The sequence below is a fragment of the Eleutherodactylus coqui genome, chromosome 11, assembly GCF_035609145.1.
Source record: "Eleutherodactylus coqui strain aEleCoq1 chromosome 11, aEleCoq1.hap1, whole genome shotgun sequence".
Lineage (NCBI taxonomy): Eukaryota > Metazoa > Chordata > Amphibia > Anura > Eleutherodactylidae > Eleutherodactylus > Eleutherodactylus coqui.
This window is the reverse complement of record NC_089847.1, coordinates 23,981,538-24,007,998: the sequence shown is the minus strand read 5'-3', so window position 1 is coordinate 24,007,998 and position 26,461 is coordinate 23,981,538. Positions and strand designations below refer to the sequence as shown.

The 26,461-nt window shown below is 50.5% G+C and overlaps 1 protein-coding gene across 1 annotated transcript in view; it reads left to right on the top strand.

Moving 5' to 3' along the window:
- The window catches only part of LOC136581690 (cytoskeleton-associated protein 5-A-like), a 50,367-nt gene that overhangs the window by 16,364 nt on the left and 7,542 nt on the right, over nucleotides 1-26,461 (top strand). Inside the window, exons 5-6 of the mRNA XM_066582314.1 lie at nucleotides 20,658-20,741; nucleotides 21,483-21,566. Coding sequence (XP_066438411.1) covers nucleotides 20,658-20,741; nucleotides 21,483-21,566 — 168 coding nt within the window. The remainder of the gene's footprint in view (nucleotides 1-20,657; nucleotides 20,742-21,482; nucleotides 21,567-26,461) is intronic.

The following is a 26,461-nucleotide window of genomic DNA, read 5'->3' as shown; positions in this document are numbered from 1 at the left end:
CAAAGTGTGATCGCAGCGAAGCCGCCCTTTGTCACATTAACGCTACTTCAGCAAAAGACGCGTTCACGTACAAATGAGTGCAATCCGCAGGCTCAGCACTGGTAAGTCCTATTACAACAGACTTTTCTGAGATTTCTTAGGCCGGGCTCACACGAGCGGGTCGGATTCTGCATGCAGGAGGCCTACAGCAAATTCCAGCAGTAACCCCAGCCGTTATTCCTGTGTACGGCACTAACCTATATTAAGGATGGTCGCGGACGCTCATGCGCAGTATAGGTTTTTGGTCTTTTTCTTCCATTTCCAGCGCTGTGGCTTAGCGATGACGCAGTATCCGTGCCCATATGGGCTGCGGGTCGGACGCCTCCATTGACATCAATGGAAGCAGTCCATGCAAAATCCGCAGTAAAATAGAGCAAGCTGCGATTTTTCTTTCGCTCGCAGAATACGCAATTCCTACCAACGAGTGTGAAGGAAAAATCAAAAGTATGGAATCAGCAATTCAAATCCGGTTGTTTGAGACCGGCCTTACACGGAGGAAAGATGTGAAGCACGAACGGACAGATGAAACCCCCCAACCCGCAGACCACCCAATCCAAAGCTTTATTACACTTGATTAGTGACACTATAAATGGATGATGTCTGTTCTGAAAGGGGGGAAGGCTGTGGATGTAGAACGCTTCAATTCACCATCTTCAAGATTTCTGTGTGATGTCAATAAAGAGAAATGGCGCTAACATCCGGAGGGTGGAAGCCTTTAGCTGTGAGAATGTTTCGTTCTGTACAGGTTTTCGGCTCGTGCTTGCCATCACTGAATTTCGTCTACCATTGGAAATCTTTCCATTTAGTAGAATTCTCAATGATACAATTATGATTATTTACGGCACATCTTCAGTCTCCTCTCCGGCTGCTGCACGGTGGAGAATAAGGGCTCACACGGGCGGACGTAGTATTGGTTCATGAAATATACAGCGTTTTTACGGACCAAAACTGTACATTATTTCCTGCGGTATTCTTTGCGCTCATTCACTGAATAACCCAAGGGTGTAATTACACAGGCGAGCGCGTTATAGCGCCAACATACTCCATATCACGCTAATGAAACTGCGATGCACTTTGTAAGAAAACTGCTTCACATCGCCGCAACCTGCGATATTCATGCTGCTCAGTGATACAAGTTTTGCGCTCTTTTGCCCACAGGAGTCTCCTTTCTGGTTCTCCCACACACAACAGCGCTGGAACTGGTCGTCCGCTGTTATAGTCCATCCGTGCTAAGGAACAGCGAGTTGTGCATTTGGACACGTTAGTTGAAGCTCCAGCGTTGTATTCAGCTGACTGCGTAGCGGCCTGTTGGTGAGAACGATTCCCGACATCCCCCTCTGACCCCTTCCAGTGATTACTTTTTTTGGTCCACAGGATCCCCTTTTATTGGACGTATTTCCTCAATTACACCATTCTCTGTATACTTGCCACACCATTATGCAAGAAAACCCCCCGTGGTTGGCAGTGAGGCCCTGGCTAGTCTAGCACCGATAACCCAGCCTCATTGGAAGTCGCTTAGATCAATGGATTTTCCCATCTAATGTGGATTCACGGAAAACCTGTCACGTAATTTTATGCAGCGCTCTGGGGTCACGGGATAATTTCCATACAGTAAAGCACCAATTGTGAGAGGGCCAGGGCTCTAATAAAAGGGGCAGTCGGTGCATACTGCCCTCTCCTGTATGATCATGGTACTGTACAGTGAGGAACTCTCCCCTTAAAATGACCCCAGCACGCTTCTTCAGCAGGTCGGTGTGCGAGCTATAAGATATGTGCACACGGCCAGAACGTAATGACATTGTGTGCCGCCCAGCGCTATGTACTATCTTGGCACCTAATACGGGCCCTGATAGAACATGGAAGTTTACGAAACAGAGTTCATTTCGTCCCACCTTAATCGCTTGAATGCCTGATAGAACACGCTGCGATTTTTCTTGCACATAGATAATGCAAATCGTACGAGTGGCAACATGGCCGCCTATGGGATATTGGTACAACGGATTACGCGTGGAATACACTGTACCGACACGCTCGTGTGAGACCGCCCTTAAGAAGAGACAGCAGACCGGTGGCCGCTCAGGTTACTGTATGGGCGGGGGTCAGCTGCGGCCAGGCAGTTCTCAATTGCTTATACGTCTGATCTCACGCCGACCAGTGAGGATCGCGGAGCGGCTTTATCCGTTAATTTACAATAATATTTTAAGCTACTTTGTCAATTAACCTTTATAGGGCTCGGTGTTAATGCCATAGTAACCGCCCGCAGCTAAGACCCCTTCTGTCCGCTGCGCCTGCCAGTGGAAGGGCAGTATTATCGCTACAACTCAGTAGCCTTATATCACCACCGGTGGGCGGGGCTACTGCAGCGTGGAAACGCAGTCTAATGGAGCATTCACACAAGTGGTTTTTTTTCTTTACTATTGCTGAATAATCAGACCGTTTTTTTTTTTACATTCTTTTGATTTTTCATCCGTTTTGCATCAGATTTTACTGTGTTAAAAAAAACCGCAGGATTGCCCAAATGATGCAATTCAAGTTTCTGCACACTTTTTATGCTTCCATGTGATAAAAACCAGATTGTAATCTTTAATTACATGTATAGACTTGAATGGACAAATATGGGATAATTCAAGATTTCTCTTTTCCTGTTTGGGTTGTTTGTTCAACTTTAAAAAAAATTTAATGTGTGAAAAAAAACCATACACTTTATTTTTCCGATTTTGGCCACAAAATAAGACAGAAAATCCGTTCATGTGAATATACCTTCAGGCTGCGTTTCCATGCTGCCTTTTTTTTTTGAGAGTTCTAGATGTGTTTTTTACATTATAACAAACCTCCATTCGCTTCACCAAAAGTCGCTGCGCTGCAGATTTTCTAGATGAAGCAGAAGGTTTAAATATGCTTCACCTGTAAAAGCCGCGTGGCCAAAAAAAACGCTTTTTTTTGCTAATTTCACGTCTCCAAAAATTGCTACAGAAGTGCGACTACTACAGTGCATCCCGCATAAAACACAGAGCGCCCCAAATGACCGCGTCCAGTGCGCACCGCAGAGGGTCTACGTACCAGGACCCCCGTGTACACTGCGCCGCTGCAAGAAGACATTTCATCACAGCGATTTCTGGCAGTAGGGCCAAGCAACCGTAACGCTTCCCAAAACTTGTGGTCCTGCAGACCGAAGATATGCGCGGCCGCGGTGTGGATTCTGATGCAGAATCCAAAATGGCGTAAACCTGCCTGCAAATCTACATCAAAATCCGCATTTAGCCGCGTAGAATTTGGTGCGGATTTCTAACACCGAATCCTGAAATATTCCAGCCGTGCGAATGAGCCCTAAAGAAAAGCCAGCGATCTGCGGCGCCCTACGGGGTTATCCAACTCAGCCGGGGCTGTGCGGCGCCTTACGGGGTTGTCCCCCTCAACTGGGGCTGTGCGGCGCCCTATGCTGTCACCCCCCCAGACAGGGTCACGTGGTGCTCTACGCTGTCGCTCCCACCGTGAGGGAAGATGAAATTACGTACCTAAGATCCCGGATTTATCCGCGGGCTAAACCCCGATTTCTGTGCACACTCCCGTCGCTAAAATGGCGGACGCATGCGCAAAAACCGCGGATTGCTGGGATAATTTAAAATCTCCCTGCTCCTGGCTACCAAACATAGCCGAGAGCCTGGAGATGTCATAGGGGTTCGTAGGCCGGGTTCCCACTGGGCGGAATTGCTGCGGAATTTCCACCTACAATTTTAATCCTCGGATATGGCCGGCTGCACACGGCCGTGACGGGCTCCACCGCAGAATACCCGTGGTGGAGCCCGTCACGGCGCCCCCCAGAGACCCCATACTTACCTGCCGATCCGGCGTCCTGGGTCCCGCATGATGCTTCGGCGTGACGCGCCGCAGCGTCATGTGACACGCCGGCCACGTCACATGGCACGGCGGCGGTAGGCGATTTCACGCTATCTTCCGCTGTGCCCGCGCCTACACCCGCGGCAAACAGAGCATGCCGCGGGTGAGGACAGGAGATTTCACGGTGCGGAATTCCGCACCGTGAGCACTGCGCTATTAGGTTCAATAGAACCTAATAGCTGTGGGCAACGCAGCGGAAATCCGTTCGTGGGAAGGAGGCCATAACCAGCAAAGTGGACAAGATTTGCAAAATCCCAGGAGTGGAGAAGCCGCTACGGCCGAGCCGCTCTCAAACTGACATGCCGCACGGAAACCAAAGCCGCGGCATGTCAATTGTATCGCCGTCTCTGCTGTGGCCATCTCTCCTCTCTATGGGGAGAGACGGCCGTAGCGGACTATTAAGTCGCTTCAGAACCCGCGGGGACATTGAAGCTGCATTTCTGCCGCAGAAGTCTCGCGGTATTTCCGTACGGTCCCGCTGAGGTCATTCCGCGAGATTTCCGCCTAGTGAGAACCATGCCTTACAATGTTATTTGTACTGATGGGGAATGCTGTAAAAAAATTACAAAACTCAGTTGTGGAGTTCAAACTTATTCCCATTCACATGCCTAAAAAACAATTCTTAAAGGTAATCGTCTGTAACCTCAATGGGAGCCATAACCTGGCCCTGGTACGACTGTGGCCCTTGCAATGTGACGATAGTGGGGTAAAGGAATGCACCAAAAAACGGTAAAAACTGTCCCTTTCCTCACACAGCAGCTGATCTTAGAGGATGTAGGATTTCCCCCTCTGACTCACCACTTGGTACAGTCGTAGCTAGCTCCCTTTGCTCCTTCGGGACTGCGGCTAGGACAGTTCCACAGACTTATTGAGCAGAGGGGGAGACAGCCGTCTCTATGCAGAAGTTCCGGAACAGCTGTACGGTTAGTTCTAATTACTGGGGGGTAGATGGGGATTGGGGTAAGGGAAGGGAAGATGACAGGACAGCTGGAAGGGGAGGAGAACCGGCGGAAGCCGAATACAGGGAAGGTAGACGGAGGAGAGGGCAGCACGTGACTCCTGCGCGCGGGACGGGAGAAAAAAAAGGGCGCGAAGACTGAAGGACACTGACAGGAAGAGCGGAGCGGGAGGATTGATGGAGGACGGAGGGAAATAGTGGAAGCGGAGAGGAGAGGGGACAGAACCGGAAGAGACCGCGGGCCGAGAGGAGGGACAGAGAGCAGTAAGAGACAGCGGGCTGAGAGGAGAGAGAGAGAGAGCAGGAAGAGACCGCGGGCTGAGAGGAGAGGGAGAGAGAGAGAGCGGGAGGAGACCGCGGGCTGAGAGGAGAGAGAGAGAGCGGGAGGAGACCGCGGGCTGAGAGGAGAGAGAGAGACAGCAGGAAGAGACAACGGGCTGAGAGGAGACAGAGAGAGAGAGAGACAGCAGGAAGAGACAACGGGCTGAGAGGAGAGACAGCGGGCTGAGAGACAACGGGCTGAGAGGAGAGACAACGGGCTGAGAGGAGAGACAACGGGCTGAGAGGAGAGAGAGAGAGAGAGACAGCAGGAAGAGACAACGGGCTGAGAGGAGAGACAGCGGGCTGAGAGACAACGGGCTGAGAGGAGAGAGACAGCAGGAAGAGACAACGGGCTGAGAGGAGGGACAGCGGGCTGAGAGGAGAGAGAGAGACAGCAGGAAGAGACCGCGGGCTGAGAGGAGAGAGAGAGAGAGCGGGATGAGACCCCGGGCTGAGAGGAGAGAGAGAGAGCGGGAGGAGACCGCGGGCTGAGAGGAGAGAGAGAGACAGCAGGAAGAGACCGCGGGCTGAAAGAGAGAGACAGCAGGAAGAGACCGCGGGCTGAAAGAGAGAGACAGCAGGAAGAGACCGCGGGCTGAAAGAGAGAGACAGCAGGAAGAGACCGCGGGCTGAAAGAGAGACAGCAGGAAGAGACCGCGGGCTGAAAGAGAGACAGCAGGAAGAGACCGCGGGCTGAAAGAGAGACAGCAGGAAGAGACCGCGGGCTGAAAGAGAGAGAGACAGCAGGAAGAGACCGCGGGCTGAAAGAGAGAGAGACAGCAGGAAGAGACCGCGGGCTGAAAGAGAGAGAGACAGCAGGAAGAGACCGCGGGCTGAAAGAGAGAGAGACAGCAGGAAGAGACCGCGGGCTGAAAGAGAGAGAGACAGCAGGAAGAGACCGCGGGCTGAAAGAGAGAGAGACAGCAGGAAGAGACCGCGGGCTGAAAGAGAGAGAGACAGCAGGAAGAGACCGCGGGCTGAAAGAGAGAGAGACAGCAGGAAGAGACCGCGGGCTGAAAGAGAGAGAGACAGCAGGAAGAGACCGCGGGCTGAAAGAGAGAGAGACAGCAGGAAGAGACCGCGGGCTGAAAGAGAGAGAGACAGCAGGAAGAGACCGCGGGCTGAAAGAGAGAGAGACAGCAGGAAGAGACCGCGGGCTGAAAGAGAGAGAGACAGCAGGAAGAGACCGCGGGCTGAAAGAGAGAGAGACAGCAGGAAGAGACCGCGGGCTGAAAGAGAGAGAGACAGCAGGAAGAGACCGCGGGCTGAAAGAGAGAGAGACAGCAGGAAGAGACCGCGGGCTGAAAGAGAGAGAGACAGCAGGAAGAGACCGCGGGCTGAAAGAGAGAGAGACAGCAGGAAGAGACCGCGGGCTTAGAGGAGAGAGAGAGAGCAGGAAGAGACAACGGGCTGAGAGGAGAGAGAGAGCAGGAAGAGACAACGGGCTGAGAGGAGAGAGAGAGCAGGAAGAGACAACGGGCTGAGAGGAGAGAGAGAGCAGGAAGAGACAACGGGCTGAGAGGAGAGAGAGAGCAGGAAGAGACAACGGGCTGAGAGGAGAGAGAGAGCAGGAAGAGACAACGGGCTGAGAGGAGAGAGAGAGCAGGAAGAGACAACGGGCTGAGAGGAGAGAGAGAGCAGGAAGAGACAACGGGCTGAGAGGAGAGAGAGAGCAGGAAGAGACAACGGGCTGAGAGGAGAGAGAGAGCAGGAAGAGACAACGGGCTGAGAGGAGAGAGAGAGCAGGAAGAGACAACGGGCTGAGAGGAGAGAGAGAGCAGGAAGAGACCGCGGGCTAAGAGGAGAGAGAGAGAGAGCGGGAGGAGACAACGGGCTGAGGGGAGAGACAGAGCGGGAGGAGACCGCGCGCTGAGAGGAGAGACAGAGAGCGGGAGGAGACCGCGGGCTGAGAGGAGAGAGAGAGAGCAGGAAGAGACAACGGGCTGAGAGGAGAGAGAGAGCGGGAGGAGACAACGGGCTGAGGGGAGAGACAGAGCGGGAGGAGACAACGGGCTGAGGGGAGAGACAGAGCGGGAGGAGACCGCGGGCTGAGAGGAGGGACAGAGAGCGGGAGGAGACCGCGGGCTGAGAAGAGAGACAGAAAGCGGGAGGAGACCGCGGGCTGAGAGGAGGGACAGAAAGCGGGAGGAGACCGCGGGCTGAGAGGAGAGACAGAGAGCGGGAGGAGACCGCGGGCTGAGAGGAGAGACAGAGAGCGGGAGGAGACCGCGGGCTGAGAGGAGGGACAGAGAGCGGGAGGAGACCGCGGGCTGAGAGGAGGGACAGAGAGCGGGAGGAGACCGCGGGCTGAGAGGAGGGACAGAGAGCGGGAGGAGACCGCGGGCTGAGAGGAGGGACAGAGAGCGGGAGGAGACCGCGGGCTGAGAGGAGGGACAGAGAGCGGGAGGAGACCGCGGGCTGAGAGGAGGGACAGAGAGCGGGAGGAGACCGCGGGCTGAGAGGAGGGACAGAGAGCGGGAGGAGACCGCGGGCTGAGAGGAGGGACAGAGAGCGGGAGGAGACCGCGGGCTGAGAGGAGGGACAGAGAGCGGGAGGAGACCGCGGGCTGAGAGGAGGGACAGAGAGCGGGAGGAGACCGCGGGCTGAGAGGAGGGACAGAGAGCGGGAGGAGACCGCGGGCTGAGAGGAGGGACAGAGAGCGGGAGGAGACCGCGGGCTGAGAGGAGGGACAGAGAGCGGGAGGAGACCGCGGGCTGAGAGGAGGGACAGAGAGCGGGAGGAGACCGCGGGCTGAGAGGAGGGACAGAGAGCGGGAGGAGACCGCGGGCTGAGAGGAGGGACAGAGAGCGGGAGGAGACCGCGGGCTGAGAGGAGGGACAGAGAGCGGGAGGAGACCGCGGGCTGAGAGGAGGGACAGAGAGCGGGAGGAGACCGCGGGCTGAGAGGAGGGACAGAGAGCGGGAGGAGACCGCGGGCTGAGAGGAGGGACAGAGAGCGGGAGGAGACCGCGGGCTGAGAGGAGGGACAGAGAGCGGGAGGAGACCGCGGGCTGAGAGGAGGGACAGAGAGCGGGAGGAGACCGCGGGCTGAGAGGAGGGACAGAGAGCGGGAGGAGACCGCGGGCTGAGAGGAGGGACAGAGAGCGGGAGGAGACCGCGGGCTGAGAGGAGAGACAGAGAGCGGGAGGAGACAGCGGGCTGAGAGGAGAGACAGAGAGCGGGAGGAGACAGCGGGCTGAGAGGAGAGACAGAGAGCGGGAGGAGACAGCGGGCTGAGAGGAGAGACAGAGAGCGGGAGGAGACAGCGGGCTGAGAGGAGAGACAGAGAGCGGGAGGAGACAGCGGGCTGAGAGGAGAGACAGAGAGCGGGAGGAGACAGCGGGCTGAGAGGAGAGACAGAGAGCGGGAGGAGACAGCGGGCTGAGAGGAGAGACAGAGAGCGGGAGGAGACAGCGGGCTGAGAGGAGAGACAGAGAGCGGGAGGAGACAGCGGGCTGAGAGGAGAGACAGAGAGCGGGAGGAGACAGCGGGCTGAGAGGAGAGACAGAGAGCGGGAGGAGGCAGCGGGCTGAGAGGAGAGACAGAGAGCGGGAGGAGGCAGCGGGCTGAGAGGAGAGACAGAGAGCGGGAGGAGGCAGCGGGCTGAGAGGAGAGACAGAGAGCGGGAGGAGACAGCGGGCTGAGAGGAGAGACAGAGAGCGGGAGGAGACAACGGGCTGAGAGGAGAGAGAGAGAGCAGGAAGTGACCGCGGGCTGAGAGGAGAGAGAGAGAGCAGGAAGAGACAGCGGGCTGAGAGGAGAGAGAGAGCAGGAAGAGACCGCGGGCTGAGAGGAGAGACAGAGAGCGGGAGGAGACAACGGGCTGAGGGGAGAGACAGAGAGCGGGAGGAGACAACAGGCTGAGAGGAGAGACAGAGAGCGGGCTGAGAGGGGAGACAGAGAGCGGTAAGAGACAACGGGCTGAGAGGAGGGACAGAGAGCAGGAAGAGACCGCAGGCTGAGAGGAGAGAGAGAGAGAGCAGGAAGAGACCGCGGGTTGAGAGGAGAGAGAGCAGGAAGAGACCGCGGGCTGAGAGAGAGAGCAGGAAGAGACCGCGGGCTGAGAGGAGAGAGAGAGCGGGAGGAGACAACGGGCTGAGGGGAGAGACAGAGAGCGGGAGGAGACAACGGGCTGAGAGGAGGGACAGAGAGCAGGAAGAGACCGCGGGCTGAGAGGAGAGAGAGAGCAGGAAGAGACCACAGGCTGAGAGGAGAGAGAGAGAGAGCAGGAAGAGACCGTGGGCTGAGAGAGAGAGCAGGAAGAGACCGCGGGCTGAGAGGAGAGAGAGAGAGAGCGGGAGGAGACAACGGGCTGAGGGGAGAGACAGAGAGCGGGAGGAGACAACGGGCTGAGAGGAGAGACAGAGCGGGCTGAGAGGGGAGACAGAGAGCGGTAAGAGACAACGGGCTGAGAGGAGAGACAGAGCGGGCTGAGAGGGGAGACAGAGAGCGGTAAGAGACAACGGGCTGAGAAGAGAGACAGAGAGCGGGAGGAGACCGCGGGCTGAGAGGAGGGACAGAGAGCAGTAAGAGACAACAGGCTGAGAGGAGGGACAGCGGGCTGAGAGGAGAGACAGAGAGCGGGAGGAGACCGCGGGCTGAGAGGAGAGAGAGAGAGAGAGCAGGAAGAGACCGCAGGCTGAGAGGAGAGAGCAGGAAGAGACCGCAGGCTGAGAGGAGAGAGAGAGAGCAGGAAGAGACCGCAGGCTGAGAGGAGAGAGAGAGAGAGCAGGAAGAGACCGCGGGCTGAGAGGAGAGAGAGAGAGAGCAGGAAGAGACCGCAGGCTGAGAGGAGAGAGAGCAGGAAGAGACCGCAGGCTGAGAGGAGAGAGAGAGAGAGCAGGAAGAGACCGCAGGCTGAGAGGAGAGAGAGAGAGAGCAGGAAGAGACCGCAGGCTGAGAGGAGAGAGAGAGAGCAGGAAGAGACCGCAGGCTGAGAGGAGAGAGAGAGAGAGCAGGAAGAGACCGCGGGCTGAGAGAGAGAGAGAGAGCGGGAGGAGACAACGGGCTGAGGGGAGAGACAGAGAGCGGGAAGAGACCGCGGGCTGAGAGGAGGGGGATGGAGAAAGCACCTGAGGAGAGAGCTGAGAGGAAGAGTCGGCGGACATGGCCGTGCTGGGACCGTCCCCAGCGCTGCCGGTGGAGCCTCCCCTCTCAGGCTCCTCTTACAGCTGGACACTATATGGCCGAAGTATGTGCCCCCTGATCCTCCCCTCCGTCTCACCTGGTAGAACATATTAGAGGGTCTCCGGCGGCTCTATCAGATCAGTGGGGGGTCAGCTCTCAGCTTCACTCAGATGTTGGAAGCGTCTGACCAGTGTGAGCTCTTCCTTGCTGCCATTGCCCTGTGCTGTAAACTGCAGGAGTCGTTGCCCTGCAGTGTATTATCGGCCCGGATACACCCCCCCTCCCTCTCCCTATGGAGATCGGCTGCGTTTGTATTTTTTATCTCCTCCCTTTAAAAAAATCATACTTTTAATTTTTTTTACAGTAGAAACAAAACTCCGGCAGTTCCGCAGATCCAGAATAAAATCCGCGGTTTGTTTACACGGAAGCCCCAGGTTTTTTTTTGCTGTTGACAGTGTAGTTGCCCCCAGCGGGAAGTGTATCCATCAGGAGGCCAGCGGTAGGTGGCTGCCCCCAAGGGAAGTGTATTCAAACAGGAAGCTGGTGGAAGGAGATACCCCCAACGAGAAGTGGGTCCATTCAGGGGGCCGGTGGTGGGAGCTGCCCACAACGGGAAATGTATCCATCAGGGGGAGCTGTCTGTGGGAGCTGCCCCTAACGGGAAGTGTATTCATCTGGGGGTCCAGCAGTTGGAGCTGCCCCCAATGGGAAGTGTATCCATCAGGGGGGCTGGCAATGGTGGGAGCTGTCCCCATTGGGAAGTGTATCCATCAGGAGGCCAGCGGTAGGTGGCTGCCCCCAAGGGAAGTGTATCCAAACAGGAAGCTGGTGGAAGGAGATACCCCCAACGAGAAGTGTGTCCATTCAGGGGGCCGGTGGTGGGAGCTGCCCACAACGGGAAATGTATCCATCAGGGGGGGCTGTCTGTGGGAGCTGCCCCTAACGGGAAGTGTATTCATCTGGGGGTCCAGCAGTTGGAGCTGCCCCCAATGGGAAGTGTATCCATCAGGGGGGCTGGCAATGGTGGGAGCTGTCCCCATTGGGAAGTGTATCCATCAGGAGGCCAGCGGTAGGTGGCTGCCCCCAAGGGAAGTGTATCCAAACAGGAAGCTGGTGGAAGGAGATACCCCCAACGGGAAGTGTGTCCATTCAGGGGGCCGGTGGTGGGAGCTGCCCACAACGGGAAATGTATTCATCAGGGGGGCTGTCTGTGGGAGCTGTTCCCATTGGGAAGTGTATCCATCAGGAGGCTGGTGGTGGAAGCTGCCCCCAGCTGAAAATGTATCTATCTGGTGGGGGCTGCCCCCAGCGGGAAGTGTATCCATCTGGGCAGCTGGTGGTGGGAGCTGCCTTTAACAGGAAGTGTATCCCTACGGGGATGGCATATATTTATATTCCACAACACTTCTGCTCGATTTGCAGCAAACAACCAATCAGGTTGCTGGAATTGTGATTCAGCCAACCCAAACAACCAATCAGCTTGTGAATTGAGCAGAAGTGTTGCGGAATATAAATATATACCCAGGGGTGACTGTGGTGTGAGCTGCCCCGAGCAGGAGGTGTATCCATCCGTGGGGCTGGCAGTGTGATCTGCCCCTAGCGGGAAGTATATCCATCTGGGTGGCCAACGGTGGGAGCTGCCCCCAATGAGAAGTGTATCCATTCAGAGATAGCGGTACATACCATATTTCCCCAAAAATAAGACCTGCCCTGATTTTTCGAGAGGCTTGAACTATAAGCCATACCCTGAAAATAAGCCCTAGTGACATTACATTAAAAGGAAGGAAAAAAACAATACACTACCTAGCAGACCCGGTCCAGGTCCTCCCGCTGCTCTCCAGAATTTCAGCGCACTTGCTGCAATCCTTGGCTGCCCACAGCAGACCGCCGCTAGGAAGCGATGGCTGTGTTTGGTTCATTGAGCGCTGCATTGATTGGCTGAGCAGTGCTCGAGAACCAGTCACAACCATCGCATTGTGGAGGCTGGATTTATAAAGTGTGACGGCTGTGATTGGTTCTCGAGCGCTGTTCAGCCAATCAATGCAGCGCTCTGTGAACCAATCACAGCCATCAATTGGTTCATCGAGCGCTGCACTGATTGGCTGAGCAGTGTTCGAGAACCAATCAGAGCCATCGTTTACTAGAGACTGGATTTATGAATCCATTAACCAGAGGCAAGCTTCTATGGGTGGCTGTGGACTGCAGAAAGCGTGCCAGAGTTACGGAGAGCAGCGGAAGGACCCAGACCGAGCCTGCTAGGTAAGTGTATTACAAAATTCCTCGAAAATAGGACCTAGTGCCTCTCTTGATGCAAACATCAATATAAGACTAGGTCTTATTTTCAGGGAAACACAGTACACCTTTGGGATCACTTTTTATTCAATTTTTTTTCTTGAATAGATAATGATCACATAATTGCAAGTCTTGCATTGCTCGTGTGTATGTATGTGTGTGTGTGTGTATATATATATATATATATATATATATATATATATATAAATTATTTATTTTTTCTCTGTTGGTGTTCACCATGTGGGATTGATAATGTGATATTGTAATCATCTGGACCTGCGGTTCACAAACTGTGCTCCTTGGGGCTCCATGAAAGACAGTCGGTCTCCGTGGTGGCAAACCTCTGGCACACATGCTGGATGGGGCACACGTGCCAACAACAGCTCCCCACTGTAGTGATTACCAGCTCGGTGACACAGCTTCCTGACCGGTAATCACGCAGTAGCGCTACTGGCAGCGCTGAACCCGGCGCACACTCTGACGTCAGTGTGCAGCTGGGATTCTCCTCCCCTAAGTACTACCCTACTTGGTTCTACAGGACAGGACAAAGGAGGAAACGTTTGCGGCTCACACAATGACATCAGTGTGCACCCAAGATCAGCGCTCAGAAGAGGAATAGCGGCACTAACTACAAGGAGGTGGTATGTATATGAGTTGACGGGTTATTATGGTGTTTTTCCCGAAAATAGGTCCTACCCTGATAATAAGACCTACCCTGGTTTTTAGGGGAGGCCTAAAATATAAGTCCTCCGCGGCATCCCGATGGTCTCTGGCGGCGCTGCGGTAATCTGCAGTGTCCTCCCTATCTGCCATCTGTTTCTTTCTGGTGACAGGGGTTTGAATACGCAGCCTCCAGCAAAGCGAGCGCTGTGATTGGCTAATTGAGCGCCAGCAGCCAATCGCAGCCATTCAGTGAAAGACATCACTGAATGGCTGTGATTGGCTCATCAAGCATTGGCTGTGATTGGCTGCTGGCGCTCGATTAGCCAATCACAGCGCTCGCTTTGCTGAAGGCAGGGTATTCAAAGCCCCCTTACCAGAAGAGGCTGAGATGGCAGATATGGAAGACACGGGACACCGCAGACCAGGTGAGTATAAGGTATCCCCTGCCCCGAAAATAAGACACTTTACCTCTTTTGGGGCAAAAATTAATATCAGTGTCTTATTTTGGGGGAAACACTGTATTATTTGTGCTACTGAGGGGCTAATATGATTACTGAGGTGGTTAATATGATTACTGTGGGGTTAATATGATTACTGTTTGGGTTAATATTGCAGTGGGGATTAATGATTAACCACTTAAGCGACGCAATTTTTAGTTATTTATGGGTTAAAAAACGTCACTTTTTTCAATTTGAATTCTATGATTCTTTCTCAACTTGGGAGTGTGATGTTTTTTAAAAAAGAGATATGATGCAATGGGATGCAGGCACCCCAGCAGTGATTTTTGGGGGAGGACTTGAAATATAAGCCCTTCCCTGAAAATCATCCCTAGCTTGTGTAAAAAATGAAAAATATATATACTCCCTCTCCACCACAGTCGGGGTCCGGCGGTTCTTGACATATGGCATCCCGGCTCTGTACTGAAGATCTTTCAGCCGGTGGAGATTTAAAATCCCCACCAGCTGAAAGCGCTGTATCTGATTGGCTCAGCGCTCAGCCAATCACAGGCAGCGCTCAGCCTTTCCTTGAATGACAGCTGAGCTGCCTGTAATTGGTCACAGTGCTCGGCCAATCACAGACAGCACTCGGCTATTCATTGAATTCAATGAATGGACCCAACGCTGTCTGTGATTGGCTGAGTGCTGTGAGCAAGAACCGCCGGACCCCGACAGCGGCGGAGAGGTAAGTATATATTTTTTATTTTTTACACACGCTTGGGAAAATTTTCGGGGAAGGGCTTATATTTCAAGCCCTCCTCCGAAAATCATTGCCGTGGGGAGTCCCCTCATCGCTGAACACTGTGACAGCACTGTCACAGTGTTCAGCGATAAAGGGACTCCCCGCAGGGGTGAAGGGATCCTCTGCCACTGCAGCGGATAACAATCATCTCCCATTCATTTCAATGGGGCCCAAGCTGCTCTCGCGCGTCCCAGACAAATTTAATTTTTTTTCTCCCGAACGCATGCCTGACGACGGAGTCAGGCAAGTGGTTAATATTGCTGCGGGGGTTAATGTTACTGTGGGGGTTAATGTTACTGGGGTCGCTATAGGGGGTCACCTATTACTCCATGGGCCGCAATAGGGTTCACCTATTACTACTGGGGCCGCAATAGGGTTCACCTATTACTACTGGAGCCGCAATAGGGATCACCTATTACTACTGGAGCCGCAATAGGGATCACCTATTACTACTGGAGCCGCAATAGGGATCACCTATTACTACTGGAGCCGCAATAGGGATCACCTATTACTACTGGAGCCGCAATAGGGATCACCTATTACTACTGGAGCCGCAATAGGGATCACCTATTACTACTGGAGCCGCAATAGGGATCACCTATTACTACTGGAGCCGCACTAGGGATCACCTGTTACTCCTGGGGCCGCACTAGGGGTCACCTGTTACTACTGGGGCCAATATAGGGGACACGATTACTGCAGGGGGCCCACCATATATAGGAGGTCATGATTACGACAAGGGGCCCACCAATATAGGGGATGGTATTACTACTGGAGCCAATATAGGGGATGGTATTACTACTGGAGCCACCAATATAGGGGTCACTATTACAACGCGGGGCAGGTTTGCTGCTGAATTTACAGTTGCTGGAGCAGCAAAGTGGTTGAGATTTTGAAAATCTCATCACACACTGTGGAAAAAATCTGCACAAAACCTGTGTGGATACTGACATGTGGTGCAGGATTTAATTCTGCAGCATGTTAATTTAAAATATAATGTATATCAATAGCCCATCCAGTGCTCCAGCGCGCCTCCCTGTTTTGTTTTTTTTTAAACAACTGTGTCCTTTTTATAATGATGGAAGTAAACATATGACCACAGCCTCTGTCACACTTAGGGGCTCCACCAGAAACTTGTGCTTCAAAAAGGGCTCCATGGCTGAAAAAGTTTGGAAACCACTGATCTAGATTATTGCGGACACAGTGATACCAAATTTTATTTAATTTTTTTTCTTGATGAGATAACTTGGAAAGGCTGTTTTTTTTTTACTTTTACTAGCTTTTTATTTTTTTCTAATATTTAATAAAACTTGTGTTTACTCATTCTTACATTTTTTTAAAGTCCTCATGAGGGGCTTTAACTTGTGATTGTTTGATCACTCCTACTGTATAAGGCAATACAACACTATTGCATTATACTGCATTTTGACAAGCTATCATTCACAGCAGCCCTGAAGGTGTGCAAACTGCAATGACAATGGGGTGGCACACCCCAATCGCATTACTGGGACCGTCCAGCAGCCCCAAACATCGATTGGGGCATTTAGCATGGTAACAGCCAAGGCGTGAACACTGATCATGACTTTAGTCGGCAGATGTCAGCCCTCTTTAGCAGGCTCGGCTCTCTAGTAAAGCCCCATTATACCCCACGTGTCCCATACATGTACTGTGCATGTTGGGAAGGGGTTAACATGGAGTCAGGCCACCATAACAGCCCCCACTCTTCTGGGAAGGTTTTCTACAAGATTTTAGACAGGTTCATCCATAGGGACAACTTGGGGCTGCTTAGGGACAGTTGGGTGTGGTGTTGAGGGACAGTGTCAGGGAGAGGCACAGACTGAGTCAGTATTAGAGACGGCATTTGTCTGATTTTAAAAATTTGTGTGGTGCAGTGGTAAGACAGCGGAAATGCAATCCTAAGTTCTTGCTCACGACCTTAAGGTTGCAGGTTCAATTCCCTGCTTGGTTCAGGTAGCCAACTTACAGTTGACTCAGCCTTCCATCCTTCCAAGGTCGGTAAAATGAGTACCGTACCCAGCTTGCTGGGGGGTAAAAGATGACTGGGAAAGGCAATGTCAAACCACCCCGCAAAAACAGTCTGCCCAGAAAATATCACAATGTGATGTCACCCTAGGAGACTTGGTACCTGCACTAGGGGGCTTTGCCTTCTCTGGTATAGTATGTGTTTCAATTTCTACTACTAGTTTCATAAAATTCCTCATCATTCGGTTATCATCCCCCTCAGCCCCTGTCATCTAATGGTTAAATTTGTATTATCACTGTGTTGATACATGCTTCATATCTAGATTCTTTGCAACATGATGTTACATTATTCAGCTCTACTTTAACCCCTTAAACACCAGGTGTGGTAAATCTACAGCACTTGGCCCTGAGCTTTAATCCTGGCCATTAGCAAAAATACAGAGCTGGATTAAAATCCCTGTTCCTGTTCCATAGGCTCAGAGCCCTGCTTTCGGTCAGTGCTGCTTACTTGATTGGTACTGGCCAATCGGAGAGTAGCATGCAGTGTGCATTAAGTAGTGAGAAGGTTATGGTGGTAACATAATACGTTAGGCTAAAGTGACACAATGTCCATCTAATTCAGCCTTTTTTCACCTCCCCTTGTTGATCTAGAGGAAGGCAAAAATAAACCCAATGAGGCAGAAGACATTTTAGCCCTTTTGGGGGAAACAAAATCCTTCCCAACTCCATAATGGCAGTCAGAATAATCCCTGGATCGACGTTTGAAAGTTCCTACCTGATTCCAAGACTCGGATAAATAACCCCGCTGGTTATTTAATGTCTAAATTGTGTAGTATCATAGCATTCCAAAAAGACGTCTACCCCCCTCTTAAACTCCTCTATCAACTTTGCCATCACCACGTCCTCAGGCAGACAGTTACACAGTCTCTGCTCTGACAGTAAAGTTAGGGGTAGAAGCCAATTTATCCCTTAATGGCAGTCAGAATAATACCTGGATCAACAGTCCGCAAAACGTTTCTTCCTGACTAAGTTTGGAAGATCCCCGAATCAACAACCCTTCTGACCATTTAATGTCTATATCCTGTAATGTAGGAGGGCTCTAGAAAGACATCTAGTCCCCTCTTAAACTCCTCTATGGATTTTGCCATCACCACGTCCTCAGGCAGAGAGTTCCACAGTCTCACTGCTCTTACAGTAAAGAACCCCCTTCTGTGTTGGTGATGAAACCTTCTTTCCTCTAGGCGTACAGGGTGCCCCCTTGTTACCGTCGCAGTCCTGGGTATAAACAGATCATGGGAGAAATCCTTATATTGTCCCCTAATGTATTTATACATAGTTATTTGGTCGCCCCTTAATCATCTTTTTTCCTGGGTAAATAATCCTAATTTTGATAGCCTCTCTGGGTATCCCAGTCCTCCCATCCTGTTTATTAATTTAGTTGCCCATCTTTGAACCCCCTCAAGAACTAGAACATCTTTCCTGACCACCGGTGTCCAGAGCTGTACACAGTATTCCATGTGAGGCCTTATATAGTGGTAGGATAATGTTAGCTTTATACTGTGGGTCACTATGATTGCAGCAATACCAGATTTATACTTGGACAACTGAAAGCGGGGCCTGGAATTGGCGGAGAATGACAACAAGAGGTATTTTGTCCCAAGACCAGAGGCTTGCTTTAAAGAGAATCTGTCATCAACTATAAGCACCATAAACTAAGTTTATGGGCTTGCAGGTCAGAGCTGAGTTCCAGTAATGTGCTTTTTGTATTTGCCCGTCTCTTGGTTCTTTCGCTTTTGGCGCTGGAAACTGGCACTAGGTCTGCGCATCGGACTCTGCATTGAGTGCGTGCGCACACCAATAAAGAAGAGTGTACATGCGCCCGCCGCCTGCAGGGATGAGCCCATTGCACAGACTGAGTGCCAGTTTCCAGGGCTGCCGTCTGTATCATTGGGGGACATAGCAAAGACATTGGGAATAGCTTCTGCCACTAGGAAGCGACACTAAGCATAAAAGTGCTAACTCCTCCCACTAGCTATATCACCCTGCAAACAACATGCTAGCTCAGCTTTTAGCTTAGTGTCGTAGGAGGCAGACGGTCTCATCACAGAGACTATTTTCTTCATCTTTTATTTTTCACTTTAACTTTTTCCAGAAGACCAGGGAATAACATTGAGACACGACTCTCCCTGTTAACCCACTGAGGAGGGCAAACAGAATGGAGCTAACCTTCTGTTGTCTGCCTGGTCCCTCAGAAGACAAGGAGGCACATTCAGGCGCCAACCTGGATGTGACCCACCAGCCATAGATCCCCCCTTTCTTACAGTCCGGAATCCCCACCCTTCCTAAAGGCAGGCGATGGTGGGGAGAAGTTCTGCTGCAGTTGGGAATCCTCCCTACCTCAGTCAAGAGGTAAGTATGTGGTTTTATTTTGTGAGTCCGCCACCGTGCGGACTGTAACTGGGTGTCCACCGTGTGATTGTGCTCTTTTATTCGTATGGCCCGCAGCTTCTTGGGGCTGCGCGGAGTGTGCCGCCTGCAGCTTGTGCTGTGCCCCTGTGGCTTATGGTGGTGCCACCCGTGGCTTGTAGTGTGCCCTGCGGCTTATGGTGGTGCCACCCACGGCTAGCAGTAGTGCAGCTTGTGCTGTGCCGCCCGCGGCTAGAAGTAGTGCCGCCTGCGGCTTGTGCTGTGTTGCCCGCAGCTTGTAGTGTGCCCCTGCGGCTTGTGTTGTGCCACCCGCGGATTGTAGTGGGCCGCCTGCAGATTGTGGTGTGCCGCCCGAGGCTGTGATTAGCCGCCATATGGCAGCCGGATGGAGCCACCACGTAGCTCAGGCGTTATGGCAGCCATGTGGGGGGGATGGCCCCGCCACGCTGCCCTCGTGCAGTGCAACCACGCACCCGGTCTAGCGTGGAGCCATCTGCCTAGCAGTGCTGCAGCTCGTAGCCGCCAGCGGCCTGGTGCCACATCGGGCGCGCGCCCTGAGTATGTCGCCGCTGCAGGATAGGCCAGTGTATAACCTATGTGTTTTTGCCGCCGGTCAGCGCAGAGTTCAGGGCCGCCAGGCGTGTTTTCGGTGTAATTTGCCGCTGTACTGCTTGAACTATGACCGCCATAGGCTGGTGTATTTTGCTCCTGTGCGACCCGTTTCGGCAGCATGCGGCGGTTGTTCATGGCTATGCTGTCCACTCCATATGCACCTAGCACCTCCCAACCCAGACTTCCTCCCCACAATCCACTTCAGTGAATGTGGGCTTGCTGGGACCTGTAGTACCTTCCATACCAGGAATAGTACTCGCACAGGGATTTTCCGGACTCAGCGCTCCCCATGTCTACTCCAAACCGGGTTGAACCTTGCCTATCGGTAGCTTCCCTGTTGCCCCTCCTGCAGTTCCCTGCAGCCAGCCTACCGCAGTGTACTAATGGTCAGCATTACTCCAGACTTGCTGACTCCTGTATTACCTTCCTTAGAGAAGGAGTTCTTGCACAGGGATCCTCTGGACTCATCGCTCCCCATCTCTGCTCTGGACCGTGTTGAGCCTTGCCTGTCAGTAACTCCCCTGTTGCCCCTCCTGCAGTTCCATGCAGTCCAGGATGACAGATGGACAGAGCCATAAATCTCTTTCTCATCTTGTTCATGGGGGAACACAGCACCCACCCAGTGTGGTATTAGGACTATAACATATACTCCTCTTGGTTGGAGTGTTCTCAGTGCGATCACACATGGTGTTACAATGGATTACAGTTCGTGAGTATGGTTATTCATTATCTATTCTTGTCATATCCTACTGGCTGCTCCTACTGCTTGCATACAAACTGCACTAGCATGTTGCTTGCAGGGGGGTATAGCTAGTGGGAGGACTTAAAAATTTTATGCTTAGTGTCGCCTCCTAGTGGCAGAAGCTATACCCAAGGTCTTTGTTGTGTCCTCCAATGAACAAAACGAGAAAGAGATTTTACGGCAAGTTCTTTACAAAAATCTAGTTTTCATGTACCTCAGCCGGACTTTTTATACTGCTTACAGGTGATGACAGCTTCCCTTTAACTTCATATTTTAGCAGGTGGCTGACACGAAAAGTAAGATTTGGCGCGTTTTAATCCATCAATTAGCTTTTAGTAACTCATGTATTTCTTTGCAGCTGGAGATGAAATATTTGTCACCATTGTTACTGGCATATGAAGATAGAATTACTGAGAAGGATAATGTGATCCTGGCAGTTGAGGTGAGTTGGAATTTACTAGCACGCATTGACTTTACATGAAGTTCTCATTCTAGGGTGTATTCACACAGACAATCGTATCACCTGTTAAAACCATTTTCTAATTACACGGTGCACAACCAATAAAACAGAATGTGGCTGCACTGTGTGATCAGGCCCATACGGACATCTACTCAGACATTAGGTGATTGTTTAAAAAAGTCCAGGATTAGAAAAACGTGGCTGCTCTGTTCCAGAGACAGCGCCACAGCTGACCATAGATAGTGTCTGGTATTGCAGCTGAGCTCCATTACAGTGAATTAAGTTTATTAGTTTCAGCACTACACACAATCAATTGTCAGTTGTGACATTGTTTTTAGTAGAAAACAGCTATGTTTTTCTAATTCTGGACAGCCCCTTAAGGACATGGCCTATTTTGGCCATGAGAACGGAAGGATTTTTGGGGGATTTTCAACTCCACTTTTCAAAAGCCATAACGTGTAAGGAAGAGTACGCATGCACCTGCTTCCTGCAAAGATGACCCCATTGCAGAAACTGCCAGTTTCCAGAGCTGCCGGCTAGGGAATGGGGAGTAAGTATAAAAAAGCACTTTCTCGTGCCTCAGCTGAAATTTTTTATACTGTTTATAGGTAATGACAGGTTCCCTTTAACTCCATATTTTAGCAGTTGGCTGACACGAACAGTTAGATTTGGCGCGTTTTAATCCATCAATTAGCTTTTAGTAACTCATGTATTTCTTTGCAGCTGGAGATGAAATATTTGTCAGCTTTGTTACTCACATATGAAGATAGAATTACTGAGAAGGATAATGTGATCCTGGCAGTTGAGGTGAGTTGGAATTTACTAGCACGCATTGACTTTACATGAAGTTCTCATTCTAGGGTGTATTCACACAGACAATCGTATCACCTGTTAAAACCATTTTCTGATCGCATGGTGCACAACCAATAAAACAGAATTTGTCTGAGCTGTGTGATTAGGCCCATATGGACGTCTTCTCAGATATTAGTAATTGTTTAAAAAAGTTGTCCAGGATTAGAAAAACATGGCTGCTCTGTTTCTGAAACAGCACCACAGCTGACCATGGATAGTGTCTAGTATTGCAGCTGAGCTCCATTACAGTGAATGGGACTTAGTTTTAGTACCACACACATACAAATATCAGTTGTGACATTGTTTTTGGAAGAAAGCAGACATGTTTTTCTAATTCTGAACAGCCCCTTAGGCCTCATGTCCACGGGGAAAATCGGGCCCGCTACGGATTCTACATGTAGAATCTGCAGCGGGTCCCTCCTGCCCCGCGGACATGAGCGCTGAAAATAAGAATAAATGACAATAAACTCACCTCCCATCCGCTCCGTTTCTTCTCTTCGCGGCGGCGTCATCTTCTCTCGTCGCGGCCGGATCTTCATTCTTCGGCTCGGCGGATGTGCACGATGACGTCGGTGACGTGCCCCGCGCATGCGTCGGGCCGAATCAAAATGATCCGGCCGCGGCTGAGAGAGGATGGCGCGGCGCCGAAGAGAAGAACCGGAGCGGGTAAGTAAAATGTGATTTTTGTGTCCCGCGGATCCGGACGGCTTCCATAGGCTTCAATAGAAGCCCGCGGGAGCCGTCCCCGCGGGAGACCCACATGAAAATGGAGCATGGTCCAGATTTTTTCATGCTCCATTTTTTTTAAAATCACTTTTATTGACGATCCGCGGGTATTTATCTACCCGCGGGTGGTCAATGCATCCCTATGGGGTGCGGATCCGTGCGCGGGAGAAGAGTTAAAATCCGCTGCGGATTTTAATTCTTCTTTTCCCCGTGGACATGAGCCCTTAAGGACATGGCCTATTTTGGCCATGAGAACGGAAGGATTTTGGGGGATTTTCAACTCCACTTCACAAAAGCCATAATGTTTTTATTTTTCCGTCGACATGGCCGTATGAGGGCTTGTTTTCTTATGTGGTGAACAGTAGTTTTTATTTGTACCATTTTTGGGTACATATAATATATTGTAAAACTTTTACTGTTTTTTTTTCTTTGAGAACAGAGAGAGAAAACACATTAATTCTGGATTTTTTTTTTACTGCGTATTTCTTGAACTCGGTGGCAGGGATAGAGTGTAAAAAGTTGCGCTCTGTGAACATTTACACCTCCTCAGATTAGTAGCCTTGCTGAGGTGCGGTGGTATCAAACAGCTTCTCAACAAACTGCTCCTGGAACTGCAGGAAAGTGAGCGTTTCCAGGAACTTGTAAATTACGTAGGCATTGCAGGTAGCGATCTGAATCACACAGCCGTATGTGGAATCTGCTCATGGAGGCCTGAAGCAGATCCCAGCTGTGACCCTGCATATGGCCGCATAATGTGCTACGTCCTCACACATGCACAGTACACCTTTTTTTTTTAATTTTATATTTCCCACGCCGATGCTTAGCGATGACACGAGAACTCGCAGCCTGTACGCAATGTAATTGCATACAGGCTACAGGTATGTCCACGACCATAGAGCACAATAGTAACATAGTATGTAAGGCCTAATGAAGACAATGTCCATCTAGTTCAGCCGGTTTATCCTCCTATGTTGTTGATCCAGAAGAAGGCAAAAAAAACCAAAGGCAGGAGCCAATTAGCCCTTTTGGGGGAAACTTCCTTCCCGACTCCCTAATTGCAATCAGACTAATCCCTGGATCAACCTCTAATAGTTCCTACCTGCCTGTATACCCGGATTAACAATTAACCTAAGATTTATATCCTGTAATAGCCTTCCCCCCTAGAAAGACATCAAGTCCCCTTTTAAACTCCTCTATGGATTTTGCCATCACCACATACTCAGTTCCACAGTCTCACTGCTCTTACAGTAAAGAACCCTTTTCTGTGTTGGTGATGGAACCTGCTTTCTTCTAGACAAAGCAGATGCCCTCTCGTTACCATCGCAGTCCTGGGTATAAACAGGTCATGGGAGAGATCCTTGTATTGTCCACTCATGTATTTATACATAGTGATTTGGTCGCCCCTTAGCCGTCTTTTTTCCAGGGTAAATAATCCCAATTTTAATAGCCTCTCTGGGTATTCCAGTCCCATCATTCCATGTATTAGTTTAGTTGCCTTTCTTTAAACCCCCTCAAGCACTGTAACATCTTTCCTGAGCAACAGAACTGTGCGCAGTATTCCATGTGAGGCCTAACAAGTTCCATATATAGTGGGAGGATAATGTTCCCGTCCCTCACCCCTATACCTCTTTTAATGCACCCCTAGACTTTATTAGCTTTTGCAGCAGCTGACTGGCATTGGTTTCTCCAGTTTAATTTACAATCCACTAGTACCCCCAGGTCTTTTTCCATCTCATTTTTCCCTAGCTGTACCCCATTTAGTGTATATTGGTGACATCTGTTTCTCCTACCCAAGTACATAACCTTACATTTATCAACATTGAAATTCATTTGCCATTTTTCTGCCCAAGCCCCTAGCTTATCTAAGTCCTTTTGTAGGCGTACATTGTCCTCCATTGCATTGATTATATTGTATAATTTTGTGTCATCTGCAAATATTGATATTTTACTGTGCAGCCCCTTAATTAGGTCGTTGATAAATATATTGAACAGAGTGGGGCCCAATACTGAACCCTGTGGCACCCCACTAGCGACGGTGGCCCAATCAGAGCATGAACCGTTTATTACCACCCTCTGCTTTCTATCTCTGAGCCTGTTCTTTACCCAGATACACACGTTTTCTCCCAATCCGAGCTGCCTCATTTTATATATCAGCCTATTATGGGGCACGGTGCCAAATGCTTTGGAGAAGTCCAGATATACGAGATCAATAGACTCTCCCAGGTGCAGCCTAGAGCTTACTTCATTGTAGAAGCTGATCAGATTGGTCTCACATGATCGACCCTTCATGAACCCATGCTGGTGAGGAGTTATTCCGTTGCTCTCCTTGAGGTACTCTTCGATGGCATCTCTCAGAAACCCCTCGAATATTTTTCCAGTTATTGAAGTGAGACTTACCGGCCTGTAGTTACCAGGCTCACTTTTGGACCCCTTTTTGTAAATTGGAGCCACGTTGGCAATGCGCCAATCCAATAGTACAACCCCGGTCGTGATATTAGATATAGCGGCCTAGCTATCGCATCACTTAGTTCCCTTAGTACCCTTGGGTACTAAGGCGATTTATCGATTTTAATCTTTTTTAACCGTTCCGCACTTCCTCCTGCGTTGCGTATGAGACATTTTGTGAGGGGTTCATTTTATTCCCTTGCATCTCGTGGGTCATTTCCTTTTCGTTCATGAATACGCTTGAAAATAAACTATTTAATAAGTTTGCCTTCCCTCCATCATCTTCAATGATTTCTCCTGCATTATTTGTTAAAGGGCCAGTGCTCTCAGTGCAAATCATTTAGCTGTTAATATAGTTGAAAAATAGTTTCGGGTTGGTTTTGCGCTCTTTGGCGATCAGTCTTTCAGCCTCTTTCTTAGCAATTTTGATCTTATCTTTGCATATTTGGTTGTTCCCTGTATGATTGTAGCGCTTCTTCGATGGCTTCTTACTTTAGTAGTTTGAACGCTTTCTTTTTATCGTTTATTGCCCCCTCCCCCCCTTACAGTCTTGTCGAGCCACAAGGGTTTCCTTTTACTTGAAGTTCTTTTATTTTTAAAGGGAATGAACTGCTCGCATGAGGTGATTAGGATCCTTTTAAACTTTTCCCATTTGTCGTTTGTACTGATATGACTGAGGCTGGAAAGTTCTGCAGTTGGCCCCACTGATGTGAGGACATGACGGCTACTCTTTTAACCCCTTCATACCTCAAGGCGAATACATATACCTTATGTGGACGGGGTTAATATTCTGCAAGCTCGGAGGCCAAACCCTCTTCATACATGACTGAAGCTGGAGTTCACAATGACCATGGCTGTTAACCCTCTGTTTGCTGCTTTATATTCTGACAGCAGCATTTAAATTTCCCAATTGGCGATGGGAGGTCCCAAATGGCCCTTCACAATTAGATCGCGAGGTGTCGTCCTGCTGTTATGATAGCCGGGGGATGTCGGCATGCCTCAATAGAGTTCCTACAGAAATATCATAAACTTTTGTTATAAAGCATTTCTCAGTTTTTTGCAACTTCTATTGCTATATATAAGGGGAAATGCTTTTGTAAATAAAATTGTTAATATCCTTTAATTCTTACGAGAATTACGTTTTTTTCACTTATTTCTAGTTTGTTTTTTCGGGTCCTGAAGTATATGTACCCTGTTGGATTTCAGGATACAACTGTATAATTTCCAGGTCCAATTTCTCACTTGTAGAGCTATTGAGCGGCTCAAACGACAGAGAACCCCCAAAAATGACCCCATATTGAAAACTAGACCCCTTAAAGGGGTTGTCCGGCCACCCAAAGTTAAGTTCTTTCCCCCATACATGCCCTGCAGAGTAAAAGCATTGTACAATACAGCATTACACATAAAAATCAATATTCTGCTAACCTGTTTTATTCCTTTTTCTCTCCTTGTGCTGACCTGTAGAATCATTCAAAGATGGCACTGCTGTGGTAGTTCCCATGATGCACTGCTCTGTCTCTTTCCTCAGCGTGTGTGCTTCTGATGACGCCGGTCACATGACTGGAAGACCTGCGTCATTATGGGAGACGCACGCTGTGATGGGGAGAGCGATATCGGTCTGTGAGTGATATAGCTCTCTCTGTCAATGCTTCACTGCTTTTAATGGAGCCTGCAGGTAT